At 36.3% G+C, this 18,746-nt stretch overlaps 1 protein-coding gene across 1 annotated transcript in view; it reads left to right on the top strand.

The window, feature by feature from the left end:
* CFAP299 (cilia and flagella associated protein 299) overlaps positions 1-18,746 on the top strand; it is a 570,296-nt gene that overhangs the window by 491,221 nt on the left and 60,329 nt on the right. Inside the window, exon 4 of the mRNA XM_045793116.2 lies at positions 6,827-6,969. Coding sequence (XP_045649072.1) covers positions 6,827-6,969 — 143 coding nt within the window. The remainder of the gene's footprint in view (positions 1-6,826; positions 6,970-18,746) is intronic.

Here is an 18,746-nt window from a genome sequence, read left to right as displayed (position 1 = left end):
TTAGAATGAAAAAGACCATATATTGTATGATTCCATTTATATGAAAAATCCAGGAAAGGCAAATCTATAGAGGCAGAAGGTAGATTAGTGGTTGCGTGGGGCTCTAGGTGGGAACAGGGAGGACTGCAAATGGGCACAAGGGATCTCTCTGGGGTGATAAAAATATTCTAAAGCTGGATTGTGTTGCACGGCTCTGCAAATTTACTAAAAATCATTGAGCTATATATTTAAAATGAGGGTAAATTTTATGTTGTATGAACTACACCTCAATAAAGCTGTTAATTTTTTTTTAAAGCAAGTATTAGAGAAACTTAAAGCAGTTATTTGTAACATTTTATAATTCCTTGTGAAACAGTACAGGGCTCCACATAAGAAAGCTTGCAATTATTAAACTACGTCACACTCGGGCTGAAATACACCTAATTCTTCAAAGGGCCCTCTTAGCCTATTTTGCCCATTCTGGGATGCCAAAATCATGACTTTATTGCCAGTTGGGTCCATCCTGGATGTATACAATAATACCTGGAAAAATTGTTTGACCTTTAACTTCAAAGTACATCCCAAGTTTTAACTGAGAATGCTGAACATAACAAATGATTTGAACCATGTCCAACAACGTAATTATACACACCCAGGCAATGGAATTCTGATATGATTCTTCCATTTCCTTATCCCTAAGGAACTGATAAAACTCTTAACATAATATAAATACAATAGCAAGAGTAATAACAAAAATCTTAAAAAGCAATAGATAATATTCACGGAGTGTTTACCATGTGCCAGGCATTGTTAAGTTCTTAGCAAAAATAGTCTCGATCCACACAGCCACCCTGAGAAACAGGTGTTATGTCCATTTTGTAACAGAAGAAACTGAATCTTAAAAAAGGATAATGAATATACCAGTGTCACAAAGTCAGTAGATGGCAGGGCCAACATTTGTATCCTAGTGTGTGTGTCCATTGTGGTTATAAAACATGGACTTCGCGGAAAGGCACCCTGGGTGTGAGTGTGGTTGCCCCATTCTCTAGCTGCATGTCTCTTGAAGTGGTTATTCTCAATGTGTTCAGTGCCTACATTTACAAAATGAGGATAATAATGCTATCTAACCATTATACATATTTTAGAGAATTAAATAAGTTAATGAATATAAAGCTCTTAATATTTTGCCCAGAACATAATGGCTTCTTAATAAATGATACTTAGTAGTATTAATAGCAGGGGCAATGAGTATTCACTTTAGAAGAAAATATACATTTGATAAATGAATGCATTAAATTTATTAATCAAGAGTGTTAGTTAACTGAATTCTCATTCTTGGACAACCCATATAATACAAAATAGACAAGAGACAATCAGACTTCAGCCAGCTCTCAAGTATTTACAACTAACTCTTACTTCTGTTTCATTATTTTTTCCTGTCACCTAAACTGTGTTTTTATAATGATGTATTTCTAAAGTTAAATGTTGAGTTGTAATTTCCGGACAATCTGTCACCAATTACTACACATCAATAGTTCTAATCAATTTTTTAAAATAATTTCATGAAGCATGTTGTTGATTAGGAATTTTTTTTATTTTAGCAATTTTTTTTATTTTACTAAAAAGTCTTTCAGAATATTCTTTTACACCTAAGTAGCCATACTTGGAAAGATATCAATGAAGTAATTTGTTTCTATTGAAAATAAAAGAAATTATAGACATAATGATCACTAGACTACCCCCCCCCCACCATTGAAAAAGAAACAGTATTTGCATGTTGCTTACAAATTGGGTGCATGGGGCAGAAGCAAGGCTCTGACAGCACCTGACTATGAGCTGAGCGATTCCATGCAAGATAAAAGAGATTTTATTGCTCTACAGAGCTGAAGGAGAAATGGGAAGAAGGGAGAGGCTATAAGAAGGCTTAGCTAACTAAATGCTTATGTCCAAGCAGGATTTTGGTTTCTTGTTTACTTTGGTTTTGTTTGTTTCTTTGTTTGTTTTGGAGATGTTTGGTTCGATTTGGTAAAAACTTGCTAGATTTTGCAGGAACCTACTTAGGGTATAGGACTCACGAATATAGAGAGGAGTAAGAATTTGAACAACCCACCCAGGGACATACAGTAAACCCGGAGGAACCCCCACTTATACTCAGTTTGGCCTGACCTGAAGCTCTTGAGCTTCGGAAAACCCCTTGATTACAAAAATCACAGAGCATCCACTTAACTCTCACAAGGCTGGAGAAGCGAGATTTGAAGTAATTTATTCAGATTCCCTTAGACAATGGGCTTTAATTCGTATGGGAAGGCTGTATACAATAATGTAAAATAGTGCAATTGTGTCTATATGTATATACATGTATTTTATATATATATATAATTTTACACTATCAGGCAGTTTACCCACAAGACACTGAAGAGTAAAGACGTTTAGGAACTTGGCTAAGGTAAAAACCAAGCACTCAAGTTTGTGTTTTTAATTCTTTACAATGCATATTAACTTTATAATAATTATGGAATTTATGGTTTGATCTAGAATTTAACAAGAAAGATAAATTTACCACCGTGTTGATGACTTGTCTATTTATCCTTGTGGTTCTATCAATTTTTGCTTTCCGTATTTTGAGGTTATGTTTTCAAAGGTTCATTCGAGGTTATAATTGCTCTATCTTTCTGTGAATTGAATCTTTTATCATTATCTAGTGACTCTCCATCTCTAGAATGCCTTTTGCCTTCAAGCTCATTTGTCTCATATCAATATGCCTCATATGTCTCATACTAACTCTCTTTTGGACAGACATTTCCTTATGCATATTCTTTGATCAGTTAACTTTCAACCTTAAGTTTTATATCATGTTATTTTATCCACTCTGAGAACCTTCGTTTTTTAACTTAAACATTTGGCCACTTACACTAATTGTAATTACTTAATTATTTTAATTTAGTACCGTGTGTATCAGGTCTCTAGGGCTACCATAACAAAATACCGCATATTGGGCAGCTTAAACAACAGAGATTTATTTTTTCACAGTTATTGAAGCCAGGAGTCAAAGATCGATCAAAATGTTGATGTCAGCAGGGTTGGTTTCTTCTGAAACCTTCCTCTTTGGCTTGCAGGTACCCCTTTCTCACTACGTCTTCACATGGTCTTTCCTCTGCATGTCTCTCTGTGTGTCCAAATATCCTCTCCTTATAAAGTCAGATTGGGTTAGAGACTAATGGGCTTGTTTTACCTTAATAACGTCTTTAAAAGCCCTATGTCTAAATACATTCTCTGAGGTACTGAGGGATAAGGTTTCAACATAGGAATTTTGAGGGGACACAATCAGCCCATAACATTACCATTACATTATGTATTTTTCTATATATTCACTACTTTCTTTGATTACCATTCTATTCTTTATCTCTGACCTTTCAGTTAGAGTCACTTTCTTTTGCCTGAAGTACAGTTGACTCTTCAACAATATAGGGGTTAAAGGCGCCAGCCCCACCAAAAATCTGCATATAACTTTTGACTCCTCAAAACGTTAACTGCTAATAGCCTGTTGTTGACTGGAAACTTTACTGATAACATAAACAGTCAACTAACACATATCTTATATGTTGTATATATTACATACTGTATTCTTACAATAAAGGAAGCTAGAGAAGAGAAAATATTAAGATAATCAAAAGGAAGAGAAAATACACTTACAGTGCTGTAGCGTATTTTTAAAAATTATATCCACATGTAAGTGGAGCCATGTAGTTAAAACCCATGTTGTTCAAGGGTCAACTCTACGTCCTCTAGGATTTGAGTAAGAGTCTTTTGTCAGTCAAGGCCCTCATTTTTGGTCTGAAAATGTCTATATTTTGCTTACTCAAAAGATATTTTCTGGGTTTATAATTCTGAAATCATTCTTTTCTCTGGACACATTAAAGATTGTTTTCATCCTTTTTTGATTTCTCTGCCCTATGTTGAGACAATAAGTTGTATTAGTCTCTGTACCTGAAAGGCTAGATTTTGTCTTCTGTCACCTCCAACTCCCAAGATCATGAAATCCTTGCTAAGATTCCCTGCGTTTGGGCATACGCCTGTTGGACAAAAATGGCTCTAGGGCTCTGCTTTCGTTTCTGGGAATCCATTTTCGCTTAGTTTTTAGATTCTAAGTATTCTTCATTTTCTCGACAGTGCGTCAATGTATGTTACAAGTTGCTTTTTGATTTTGTGCAGAATTTCTTTTTGCTTTCAGCAGGAAATCAGTTACAATATTTGGTATGCCGTTCTGCTGGAAAGATAAGGCCGGCCCACCTCTTTAAAGAGAGACAGAAACAGAGGCAGATAGAGGAGGTTTTGTTTTGTTTTTTCTTTTTCTGTTAATAGAGTTCCATTTTAGGGGAGCCTGGGTGGCTGAGTTGGTTAAGTGTCCAACTCTTGGTTCCAGCTCAGGTTATGATCTCAGGGTCATGGTATCAAGGCCTGTGCTGGGCTCAGTGCTCAGCTCAGAGTCTGCTTAAAATTCTTCCCCCACCTCCTTCCCCCCTCTGTTCCTCCCCCATGCTCTCTCTCTCTCTAAAAAGTAAATAAATAAATAAATAAATAAATAAATAAATAAATAAATAAATAAAATCTTTTTTCCCTCTCTCTATGTGCCTGCATGACTTGCCTTAACATCAGGAGCAGCCCTGATGGAATGAAGATTTCAAGTACCTTTAGGACCACGTATGAAATATTGATAGTTCTAACACGTGCACTTAATGAAGCAGGGATAGCAATATTAGGTATGGGTTTAGTAGTGTAAGAGTCTCAAGAAGTCTCTGAGTTACTGTCCATTTAGCATTTGTGCTGTAAAAGCTAAAAGCTCTGTGGCTGAAAGCATGGAGAAATCTATAGAAATTTAACTTGGACTTATGTGATGGAAACTAGAAGGACCGAGGACTGAATCTATGTAAGACTGAACACAGGAATGACAATGCTAGCTCCTTGAACCATATCTATGGGCAATGGTACTAATCCATCACCACACTTCCTCTCCTGAAGCCAAGGACGGACCTCAGAATCCTTCTCGGCACAGTATCCTCAGCACCCAGTGCCAAACAACCACAGGAGGCAGGAAGATGCAATTTAGCAAAATAACAGCTAATGGTACCTTGTGGCTTGTTCTTCGGTTTTTCAGTTGGGGCACTGTTAGCAACATGTTTTCTCAGGTGCAGCAGGGAAAAGAATTTCAGTTTTCTCCGTTCACCTTTTTGGAAGCTCTGCTAAGGTAACCCATGTTAGTACTTCCTGTAATTGACTACACAGAGACCCAACAAGTAACCATCTAGTGATTGTTGGAGAGGAAAACGAAGGCTTATTGACAGTCTTCCAAATGCAGAACTTTGCCATGAAATTCTGCCCTTGAACTAGATCTGGAAATAAAGACATTAAGAACTTTTCCAGTTATAGTTGGTTTTTCTGTTTGCTTGTTTTGTTTTGTTTTTCTCTTAGAACTCGAGATCAATGTCTATTGGCCTCATAGAGAAAAGACTACAATTCTTCCATTTGCCTGAGCTAGTTTCGACATAAGGGCTTTGATGCCAGCTGTTCCCTTCATCTGATAGGCTCCTGTTCTAGATCTTTACAGGCCTGACTTTTTCTCATCCTTCAAGCTTCAAGTCTTGGTTTAAATTGATCTCCTCAAGGTCTTTTCTGATTACCGAAAGTAGGCTTCACCACCAACAATTCATTCTCTAGTCAGCCATGTTCTTTATTTTTTTAATTTTTTACTTAAATTCATTTAACCAACATATAGTACATCATTAGTTTCAGATGTAGTGTTCAGTAATTTATCAGTTGCGTATAATACCCAGTGCTCATCACATCACATGCCCTCCCTAATGCCCATCATCCATTTACCTCATCCCCTCACCCACCACCCCTCCAACAACCCTCAGTTTGTTTCCCAGAGTTGATAGTCTCTCATGGTTTTTCTCCCTCTCTGATGACTTCATTCTCTAGTCAGCCATGTTTTTTATTTGCTTTGTGGCATTTATCACTCACTGGAAGTATTTTTTTCCTTTCCATATCTCATCTGTCTCCCCTCACCAGAGCATATGTTTTGAAAGGCCAAGGTACTCACTGTCTTGTATCCTTGGCACCTACCACGGTACCTAACATATAGTAGGTGCACAATGATATTTGTGCAGGAATTAATATGAATGAGAAATATGTACTTGCTTTTTATTTTGACCTATGGACTTAATTTGGAAGGTGACTTTAATTTATAGAGATTTTAAATTTATAATGAGATTTTTTGACTCTCACGGTATTGAGAAGGGATCAATTTATATCTCTGTAACAGAAAATACGTAGAAGTTAAGATGGAAAAATGATGTTGTGTTTAGAGAGACACACAAATGAACCTGGATTTTAATCTCAGTTTTTCCATTACTAGCTATGAGACCATGAGTGAGGTACTCAACTTCTCTGTTCCTTAGTTTTCTTATCTAAAGAAATTATGACAAAGAGAAGACAATAGGATTGGGGGGAAAGGAAATAAATTATTGTACTACAAACACTTAAAATAATGTCTGCCCTTTGGAAGACCTCTGTAAGTTATTTAATGATATTGTCATATAAAAGTACTGTAAATGCACATTATATGCCTGTGCAGTTAACTTTTCATGAATTTCTTCATTTGTCAAGAGTAAATAATCATACCTACTTCATAGGAGCATGGTGAGGGTGAAGCATAAAGCACTTAAAATAGGGTCTGGCACATGTAACACTCAAAAACTGTACCTTTTATTATCATATGCAATATACTCAAATGACTTTTATTCATTTACTCTTTCCATTCTCCATCTTTCTTTGTGTGTGCTACCAGACCGTGATCTTTATTCGTGACAGAAATTCTCATGGGCAGGAGGTATCAGGATACATTGACTACGCCCACAGGCTAAAGATCGAAGATTTTGAAGTCTACTTTAGTGAAAAAAGAAGACTTCTTCCAAAACCCACAGATATGAGGTAAATTGTGTGTACTTCTCACACCTTCAGTAAAAGAACAAGCTCCTCAGAGGCATGGTAAAAGATTCTTATTTTATGTTCTGTATCGTGCCTAGAGTGGAATATACATATATATATGGAATGTGGTAAGAGTGGCTCGAATAAAAAATGTAAATGGGCAGTAAACATAGACGCGATTTTTCCATCAACAGTCTGAGGAAGAGAACTTTTCAGAGAAGAGGTAAGTAAGTCTCAGTGACATTCCTTTTAAATCATAAGTAGAGCCTAAAAATGGCTAATCTCATAAGTCTCTTGGACCACTTGGGACTTGGTCTCCTTAGAAGCCTCAAGAACAGTCCACCTAACACATTCTCTGTCCTCTTTTCTTTGGCAACCAACCGAAGTACAAGCCCTTGACTAGCTTGCCCTCATTTACTCGTATTACTAGCCTATTCTGGGATTCCTTCCCACCCATCATTCTTTTTATTATTGACCTCTTCCCCTTCCTCTGGAGACCTCATCCTATCACATATGATTTGCTCTATACTGTCAGTTTATTCACATATCAACACTTCTATCCCCTTGGGAATAGGTCTCAAGCTAATTTTTTAATTCTATCTTTTACTTTCCATAGAATTCAGAAGTGGTAGCAGCATTCTACTTGAACTGTCCTCTATATGCAGATTATTTGACACTTGTAACAACCCTCTCCTCCTCTGACATTCCTGCTGTCTTTTATCCATCCTTATTGCTATTGTCTAAAGACTTCTTAACCCATCACTACCTTAATGGACCTACGCTTTTTCTGATCCTACCTAGATGCACGGCATGTCATTTAGCTTCTCTCTGTAATAATCTCTTTTTGTGCCTTGGCTGTATCTGTCCTGCTAACTTCAAAGGTAGATTGATAAGGACTTTTTTTTTCTGCACCTGTAACTGAATTCCTGGGTCCTGCTGGAGGAAATTTTAGGAAATTACACTAAGGTGTGGATACCCCAAAATACTCTAAAAAATATCCAAAAATATTCTAAATCTTCACCACTCCTTCAAGATCTTTGTTGTCAACTGCTGACGCTGTCTCCTCAAATGTATGATTTGCCTCACATTTCATAGATTACATTGAGTCTAAACATAGAAACTACCAACTGATCTCTTTGTCAACCAAAACAAACTTCCCCACTAGCCAGCATTCCCCTTAGAGTACCCTTCTGATTATTTTCAGTCACAATTCCATTCTGGCAGCCATTGGCCCTTGGGCCTACCATCCATGTTCAGAATATGACTTCTCCTGACTCCTGGCACGCCATCATGCTATCTTGTCCATTAGCCCACCTCTCATAGGGCCAATTGGCTGCAAACTGGTACACTTTCTTCCAACACAGCCAGACCTACACTTCCCCAAGAACCATGAGGGAGTATATGCCCTAAGAATGACTCCGGCTTTTTTCCGGTGACATTTCTGAAACAACATAGGTCTCACTTTAGGTGGCTGCACCCTCTGCTTTTAGAAATAGATGTATTTCTTGAAAAAAATTAGTAGTTCATTCTTACCAAGTGAAATATTTTCTTTATGTATGCATCTAGTCTCACAAAATTTTTACAGATTCAGAGAAAAAAATAACTACTTGTTCTGTTTAGAGCTAATTTATTCAGCTTGTTTTTGATGCTTTCTATCCGTCTTTCCACTGAAGCTATATTTCATCTGTTCCCCCTGTTTTTAAAAATTTTCAAACTCACTCTCTCGACTGACTCCTTTATCTTGCCTCTAAACCTGCTGAAGCCATTTCTATTAAAAAGAGAGAGAGAGAGAAGCCATTTCTATTTTTTAAGAAAGATTACTTCTATTAAAAATCCCTTTTAAAAATCCTTTTTTAACTCTTGCCCTGCCTCTCTTTTGGTTTTCAGCTAAGCTCCTCAAAATAGCAAGTGTCTCCAATTCTCACTTCTCACGTAGGTAATTAGTTCTGTGCCACCATTATTCAAATGGAAGGACTCCTGCTAACATCACCGGTGACTGCCAACTTTGAAATCCCATGGATTATTTCCAGTTCTTCTCTTACTTACTTTCTGTACAGTATTTGATTAGTGTTGATTAATCATTATGCTGAGTAATTCTTTCTTCTCAAAACTATTCAAATACCCTTTTTATTTTCAGAATCCCTCATTGAACTCTCCCCTTGTTTATTTCGTAGACGTTGGCATTCATCAGAGTTCATCCTTAGATTTCGTTTCTTACCATCTACATTCTCCTGGGTGATTTGATCACTTTTCTAGAAGGGAATTGTTCTTATTTCTTATTCAGTTACCCTTCTGCTTACGTCAGAGAATCTTCTGTGCATCCCATTAGCACCTAAAACTTCTTTTCAAAATTAAACTCGTCTTAATCTCTGTAGTTTGCTGTTGCTTCTGTATCCTCCATCTTGGCAAATGGCACTGCCCTTGCAACCCAAGGCAAAATTCAGATGTTATTCTAGATCTCTTCTCTCGGCCGCCACTCCATAACTAATAATTTACTGAAAATACCAGATTCTATAACCTTAACATCTTTGTTTATATTAAAGCAAATGTAACATGTGTCATCTCACCTATATGAACTGTTCATACTAATATTTCAGTATGAATCTTTATCTGATAACATTTTAACAGAAAATACCTAAAAAAAATAATTCCTTAATATCCTTTAATACCTAGTTGGTCCTTATTCATATTTCACTGATTGTCTTAAATTTATCTTTTCACAGTTGATTTGACCACATCAAAATCCAAATAATATTGTGTTTTCTCATTCTATCTTTTGTAATTTTTTTACTATATAACAGTCCCTCCCTTCTTTTTTATTTTCTTATGCTGCTGATTTGTTGGAGAAAGCATGCCATTTATCCCAAGAAATGTCTCATCTTCTAAATGTGACTGATCACTTTCATGCTGTTGTTTTGCATCCTACCTCTATCCTTCTATTTCCTGTCAACTGGCTTGATGAAATCCAGTTTCAATTTTTTCTTTTTTTAGATAACAGTTTTTAATAGGTGAAGCTCTGTGAGCTTGAACAGTGAGTTCAGGTGGTGTCATTCTGACCACTCCACTATAAAGTTCCCCATTGTTTCATTCAAATGGTTTTAGCATACAAAACAAAAGCTACCTAAATGTTTTTCCTAAGGGTTCTATAATGGTAATTCTCTAATTCTAGCATTCATTCTGCATTATTTAGCTAGAATTCTTCCGTAGAGAATAACTTTTCCTCAGTTGGTTATCCTAAAATAGAATTCAGTGCATGCAGAAAGACAAAATAAATATTTGATTATTTCCCTAAATTTATGGGCAAACATGCAAAGCCAAAAGCACAGAACGGTACACAGATAATGCCAAATTGTTTTCAAAGTGGTTCTACCAATTTGTAACCACCAGAAGTACTATGTAAATGTTCTAGTTAACAAACATTTCTCCCCACAGTACTGAGTTATAAATGATCTCTCACTGTGGTTTTTAACTTTCATTTCTGTAATTACTTTTCAGGCTGGACACCTTTTATTGGTTGTTCAAATTTCCTTTCTGTGAATTATCTATTAGGACTTTTCCTCATCTTTTCTATTGGTAATTTACTTCTCCTTTTCTTATAGATTGTGAATTCTTTTTATTTTTATCTTTTGGACATTGATTAATCATTTGCCTCTTGTATATATTGAAAAATATCATCCTCCCATGTCCAAGTGTCCTTTCACTTCCTTTACATTGACTTTGATAGTCAGAAATCAGAAGTTTTAATAGATTTTACTAATACATTTTACTAATCTTTCCATCTGAGGTTTGTAATTTTCTGTTTTGTTTAACCAAACCCTACATTTATGCAGGGCATAAAGATATTGTCCTATAGAGTGTAGTTTTGCTTTTTATTTTATATCTTTAATGTACCCAGATTTAACAATAACATATGATTATTGGGTAAGGGTCCACTTTTTATTATTGTTTTCCTAAATGACTAATAATTTGTCCTAGAACACTTATTGAAAAGTCTCTCTCTCACATGTGCAACACCACTTGTGTCTTAGGTTAGGTTCTGTACGTGTTAGTTTATTTCTGGGCTCGCTCTTTAGTTTTATTCGTCTTTCCTTGAAATAATAGAATCTTGCTAATTTGGTATATTTAAGTAATAGTTATTGAAATGAAGGCAGTTTTTCTTCTTCAGAAGCATCTAGGCTATGCCCGTCCTTTAACATATAAATTTTAGAGTCAGCTTGTGAAGTTCACACACAAAAAAGTTGTAATTTTGATTGGAATTGCTTTCAAGTTATGGCCAATGTACAGTTAACTGGCATCTTTATGATTGTCACTCTTCCATTTATTTACTTATTTATACCTTTTTAAATTTCTTTTAATAATATTTTACAAGTTTCTTGACTAGTGAGTTTTATTAATTTTTTTTCTCATGGGTGCCAGATCATTTCTGAGCTTTTAAACAAAGTTAGCTCTATTCTGTTGATCCCCCTGGATAATTCTTATCACATGAGTTTAAGCCATCTATCAGAATTGATCTCCCGATTTTTCACTCAAGAGATTTCACATCAATAAATGACTAAACAGTGTTACCAGTGGGGAAAGTATCTTTGGTATATGTATTTCCATACTTAGTTCAACTAAGAACTAGAACAGAGACTTTAAAATGAAAGATTCACTTACCTTTTGGCATGCTATCCTATTCTGGTTGGAACAGACATTCGTTCTGTGATTGGAATCCTGTCTTGTGGAAAATAGAAGTATCGACAGCTATGGCTATTATGCAACACAACAGAAGAGAGGGCCCTGAGAACTTGATGTCTTGTCAGTTCAGACTCCATTCTGACGTGTGTTTAAGATTCAGGACCTTCCTGTCAGCATATATGAAAACCTTACAAGCAAATAGCATGTCGCAGTGTAGGAAGTTCACACTTCCTACAACAACTTAGTGAAATAGGTTCAAGATGCATTATTACCGGCTGAGAGAGGAGAAGCCAGAGTAAACCACTTGCTAAAGTTCATGAGAGAGAAATAGGGATGAGTGAGAACAAATTCTTAGGAATTGTAATTCATTGCTCACCTCCAGAACACTATTCTGGATTGAAAATTTTTTGTAGCCTGAGTATGATTGCACTACGTAGAATCCTTGAGTAATATTCTGCCCCACATTTAGCTGCTTACATTTCCCTATTTATGTGTCCATATCATATCCACAAAGATCTAAAGTCTGCCTGTAGAGCTCTACCTATCCCTCAAGTAGATGGGTCAGGAGGAAAGGAAAAGTTTCCTTTGTGTTTTTCTTTGGAGAGTCTATGAAATCTTCATGCCCTTGACCGAGGAATGCCCCTAAATATTAAAGCTCTGAGATATTATTATCATCAAATTTCCCTTGCAATCCCATTGTCTGTTTTATTAAAATGTTTAACATGCCAAACTTCTGAAGTTAGAATTTAAAGTTGTGTTTATCCTGTGCTTAAGTGTGTTCTCATGAAAGCATCTGGTTCTCAAGTTTAAAAGAAAAAGGTTAAGTTTAAAAGAAAAGCAGTAAATGACTCAGTTCTTCTGCACAGGTTATATAAAATATTGCCTGTTTTTAAGGTTATTAATATTGTTCCACATCTAAATTTGGTAACTAATTAGCAGAATATCAGTTTAGTCTCTTCAATAGATACTTGCTGAATGTGAAAAGGAAGGAATCCTTTGGTGAAAAAGCATTCTGGTTGAGGGAGACTTTCCACAACCATCAGCTCCTTAATATTCCAGGTGTGGTCCATGGACCAATAGCACCAGCAGTAAAGCATCTCAGGCTCTACTTCAACCAGTAAAGCAGAATTGGCCTTTAAAATGATCTGCAAAATTTCAGTATGCATATTAAAGTTCGAGACACATACAGCATACCTGTGCTGTCCAGTAGAGTAGCCACGAGCCATATGCAGCTGTTGAGCACTTTAAATATGATTAACTCTGAATTAAGATATTCTAAAATATAAAATATAAACCTGATTTTGAAGATTTATCATAAAAATATTAACTATCTTAATCTGCATTAATTACAATGCTAAAATGATATATTGGATATGTAGGGTTAAATGAGATATATTATTAAAATTTTTTTTCACCTTTCTTTTTTTACTTTAGTGTGGTTGCTAGAAAATTTATAATGACGTATGTGGCTCATGTTTATGACTCAATTCTCTCAATAGATAGAAGATTGATTAGATAGATAGATAGATAGATAGATAGATAGATAGATAGATAGATTTGGTCTACTTGTCCTCACCCCAGAGGTTTAATCCTATCTTGATCTTTAGAACCAGTATTAATCTTAGATAGGCATGATGTAAGAAAAACCCTAGACCAGAGATCACCAGTTAGTAGTGTCTGGCTGCAGACATGTTTTGTTTGGCTTACACGATGTATTTAAAAATTGTGTCAGTGTTTTAGAAACAGGAAATGTCACATAAAATATATTGGATTTGCAGATTCTCTTAAAAACTAAGGTCTTCCCACTAAATAGCAGCTGCCCCCTGAGATGGGCTGTGTTCTCACCAGCTTAACATAGACACAGACTTGACCATTCACACATCCTGGCATCTGCACCGTCCGGCTCAAGACACTCATTTAGAGTACCTCCTGGATTCTCCCAAGCATTTGAGTTTCTGACTACTAGGCTAAATTGCCAACTCAAATGTTAGAAGTTATATTTGCCATTAGCCCAGTCATGCTCTCTGTTGTTCTCCCACTTTGGATGAGTTTAATTTCAGCCCTCAGGCTCTCTCAGGTTGCTCCATACTAGTGAGGTGAAGTCTGAGATAATTATGATGCTGATAAAAATTAACTGAGCACTTATGTGGACAAGGCACTGAACTAAATAATTTATATTCATTATTTCACTTACTCTTTACAACTGCCTTATGGCTTAGGGATTTTTTTTTTTTCATGTTCTAACATCAAAGAATGTGCATCATAGAGATGTTAATTTGCTTAACCCAAAGTTGCACAGAGACAGTTGCACTCACAACTAGAAATAGAGGACCAAAGAGAGATCTGTGGAACCCCCAAAACCATGATTTTTTAAAATCAATACATGATTCTACTCAGGACGTCATCATGAAAAGATATCATTTTTCCCCTTTGATCTCATATCCATATCCTAGTCATCGTCAGGTTGTATATTTCTTTTGCAGATGTGTATCTGACTTGACAAGACCTAATTTGGGATTGTTCTTCAGAACTTGAAGCAATCCCGCTATCCACAGTTAAGACTGGGTAATTTCAGGCATCCTGTACCCACCCTTGCCACTTCCTCCTTTCACTGAGCTTGGCAGAAAACAGCCCTTTGTACTTAACCAGGCTTTTCTTTTCAGTCACTATGAGTAAGAATTACAGTGTCCCACAGCTTTGTGTGTGGAAGAGCTCTGGACAGAACTAAAAGTGGCCTTTAATTGTGGCTTCAGCCTAAAAGTCTTTAGGGAAAAATTGGCCCTGACTTGTTGAACCTCAGTTATGTCCCAGGATACTTTTAGAATCTATTCATATCCTCTGAACTGTGGTTCACATAATTTTTGTAATATTTACTTGGAATTCTTATACAAATAAATTTAATTTTCCAGTACTTAACTCATTTCAGTTTCTCTTTATCCCAAGTTAAACATTAAGTACTATCTCTCATGGAAAACTCAAGGATGGAGAAGAGAGGTCCCCGAAGCTATATTCAGATGGACCTTCTCCTGCCTGTTTCTATAAAACCCAAATATACTAGAACTAACAGTTCCTACCAAATTCCTACTGAAATATCTGCCTGCATTATTCTGTGGTAGAATTTTATTCAGACCCTATTTGGCTCATCGCTTAAAAAAAAATCAGAATACCAGAACAATCATCTGGTAGTCTCTTTAATCGTCTAGAATGTGCTTCCCTGGAGATTGTGCTCTGGGTAAACCTTAAGTGAATAATTAGAGACCTGAGACAACCTCTAGTTTATTGACAACAATTACTATGATTATGACAGGCTGTTTCTTTACACAAGATTTTTTCCAACATTTAAAAATTTTGGTAAAATATATGTAACATAAAATTTACCATTTTAACCATTTTTAAGTGTCTCTTCAGTGGCACTAAATACATTTAAATTGTTGTGCAACACTTCCCGTTTATCATGAAATTATCTTAATTTAGGAAAAGTTCAAAAACCAGTATAATAAATACCAATACACTCACAACCTAGACTAAACAGTTGTTAGCATTTTTCAAATGTGCTTCACCTCTCTTGAGTATGCTGCTGTGTATATACCATTTTAAAATAGCTTGCAGATTTCACCATGTACCTCCTAAGATTAAGAACATCCTCCTATAAACCATCACCATTATCATAAGAAGGTTAATAATTATTTCCTACTATCATCTAATATCCAGCTCATATTCAAATTGTCTGAATTGTCTCAAAATGTGTTTTATAACTGGTTTGGGGAAGCATCCTCCAATCAGTGTTCAAAAATTGCCCTGCTTATGCCTCTTGACTGTCTTTTACTCTAGGTTAACCCCTTCCCCTGCACATCCGAACAAGACATTTTTTTTTCTTGGTCATGACATTGACTTTTTAATGAGATAAGGCCAGTTGCTTTTTACATTGTCCTGCATTCTGGGTTTTTCTGATTGTTTGCTTGTGATATCTTCTAATTTGTTTCTCTTTTCCCTGTATTTTCTTAAAACTGGAAGATAAGTTGAAAGGCTTGATTGTATTAAGTGTAAATATTTTTTCACCAAGAATTCTCTATTGGTGAGTAACTACATATTGCATCATATCAGGAGGCACCTAATGTCAAGTTGTTCCACTAGTAGTAATGCTCAGTTTAGTCCATAGTTAAAGAAGAATTGCTAAATATCTCTTCTATAAAGATTTTCATTTGTTGGCAAAATTTTTATTGTAGCTAAACTAATATGAACCAATATTTATGTGTTTATACAAACTTATTTGTCTATTTCCTGTTCAAAATTTACATTTTTAAAAGAAAGGCTGTTAACAAATTAACCTTCATATCTAGATTTTTTTCATTTATTTTACTAAATTAGAAGAAAAGATGGTATTTGTCATAACAGAATTTAAATAGCATTAAAGTTATAGCATAGAGCTATCAGAAATCATAAACGACTTTTAGTGTGCAAATGAACAGCACCAAAAATTGCACTTGCTTATTGTTCAGAACTCAGAACCAGTATCCTAGAGAAACTGTCAGCTTCCCAGGCCATTCCACAGAATGCCAAACCTATTATTTCTATTTAAAAAGTGATTTTGTTGTATTTAACAAAAAGAAACTTGGGAGTATCAAAGAAATGTCTCCACGCTCCTGCACTTTCCCTGCCTCAGCTGTATAATAACCATCGTTTGGATTAATAAAATAAGTAGGGCCTCACCATGATCACCTTCATTCAGATGCCATATCCATGGCCATCACGGAATCAAAAAAGGAAGGTAACATGATATCTTGGGGAACACATCGTGCTCTCTGGAGTAGTAGACAAAATCAGTTTCTATTCTTGGAATACATATAAATCAATACATTCCAGGTAGATTCTGTTCAAAAGTCCAACACTTATAACTTGGGGAATACTAGAAATCTACTGATGATTGGAAACCTAGCTATATAAGGATGTTTGAGTGTAAATCTCACAAATGAGAAGCAAATTCATGGCTTGCTTAACCACAAAAGAGTAGATGAAACAGAAGTGGGACAAGATCCTAGGTCTCCTAATCCCTTGTCCAGATTCTTTTAACATTCCAGCAGGCTGTGTGTTCATCTATCTGAACATATGACTTGAGAGTCTGTATTTTGCTTTATTTCATTTTATTTTAAAAACAGCACTAGCTTAACTAGTGATAAGCAAAAACTAGTCCACTTGCTCTAATTAATTATTATAATCCCGTATCGATCGATTGCCATTTTCCCTTGTCTATGGCTGAGGTAACATGCAGAGAAACTGGAGAGTGAAATCACATGGACTAAATCCAAATCTATTTACAGTACTTCTGATGGGGGAATTCTGAAGCCATTCTGGAATTGAACGTAACAGAGAGATTTATTGCTCTTTCCACCCTGATTCCCACTTACCCCAGAAATTCTACTCTCCACGTTAGAAAAGTCATCTCAAACTTCAGGAGTTGAGATTAGCCTTCAGTAGGGCAGAATTCTACTTAAACATTTTTTTTAAGGTTCAAGGCAAGCAAAACCTGCCAGTATCAGATGAAAAACTCCCATCAACTTCCCTGTCTTGTTTCATGTGTCTACCCACCTCTCTTCATGCTTCAATTACAAAGAACCACTCACTGTTTCCTAGATACGTCATGCTCTTTCATGACCCTCTACCAGAAGTACCTGTACCTACATTCTCCACCCAGCGAACACTTTCTAAAGACACAATTCAAGCGTGACCTTCTTTTCCAAACTCTTCCATTCCCTGAACTGAGTTCACCACTGTGATTCTGTATCATTGTGTCTACCTCTTTTCCTTTATATCAATTACAACATGATTTTGCCGTGTTTACTGTGAGCTCTTCAGCACAGGAACAACCTTGTTGTTGGAGGTTCCAGGTACCAAATATCTGTACCTCTTCTTTTCTCGTGGCTATAACTGCCAAGTAACTAACACAATAATCCCTGCGGGGAGTCATTCAACAGACAGTTACAGAACACCTTCCATGTACCAAGTTCTAGGACTGGGGATACAATTACCAGAGAAAAGCAAACATTTTCTCATGGAGTTTATAGTCAGTGGTAGGAGATAGAAAATAAACCAGTGACAAATATGTCTATCCACCTATTTGTATGTATACACATACATATATGTTACATATTATATAGATTTCTGTTAAGTAGTTAAGTAGAAAATTCAGCATCTCTACATCTGTATGAAATATCAGAGCAAGATAAGTGCTATGAAGGAAAATAGATCAGGAAAGGGGATTTCTGGTTGCCATTTAGAATTAAGGTGGCCATGGAAGACTTCATTGCACCGTGAAACTGGCAGGTGCACGGGACCAGAAGGAAGTGAACCCGGAGAAACCAGGCAGGAGGGCTGTGTAGGCAGAGGACACAAGCAGTCTGTGTGAGGAACAGCAGGGAGGCCAGTGCGGCTGCAGTGGTGTGGTCATGTAAAGCCGGTTAGGTAATGAAGTCAGAGAAAGAGCCGAAGTCAATCACATAGGGCCTTACAAGTTGTAAGGACTCCATTTTTATTCCGAGTAAAATAGGAAGCAACTGGAGAGTTTTTAGCAGTGGAATGATGTGATGTGCATGAAATTTTTATTGAGATACCTTTGAAAAATCTTGAATCTTTTCATTTCACGTGTGAATACGTGGAATGAGTCTACTAAACAAGAATTTTTGCCTTGGTTTTTCAGTTCATGTTGATTAAAGCCACTTTAAAGGCATTTGGGGGGCGCCTGGGTGGCACAGCGGTTAAGCGTCTGCCTTCGGCTCAGGGCGTGATCCCAGCGTTATGGGATCGAGCCCCACATCAGGCTCTTCCGCTATGAGCCTGCTTCTTCCTCTCCCACTCCCCCTGCTTGTGTTCCCTCTCTCGCTGGCTGTCTCTATCTCTGTCGAATAAATAAATAAAATCTTTAAAAAATAAAAATAAAAAAAATAAAGGCATTTGGGTGAAATACTCTGTAGAAGTTGGTTAACTGACCTGTAATAGACGAGAACAAAGCTAGAAACTTTCTCAATTTGCTGGAAAGGTTTTTTTTGCTTTATTTTCCAAATGCATCCTTTATGTTCTTCATAAATCTAGACTTGTCCCCATTAACT

This window comes from Ursus americanus, chromosome 8 (genome assembly GCF_024610735.1).
Source record: "Ursus americanus isolate L20-20 chromosome 8, mUrsAme1.1.p, whole genome shotgun sequence".
NCBI lineage: Eukaryota > Metazoa > Chordata > Mammalia > Carnivora > Ursidae > Ursus > Ursus americanus.
This window is presented reverse-complemented; position numbering and strand designations above follow the sequence as displayed.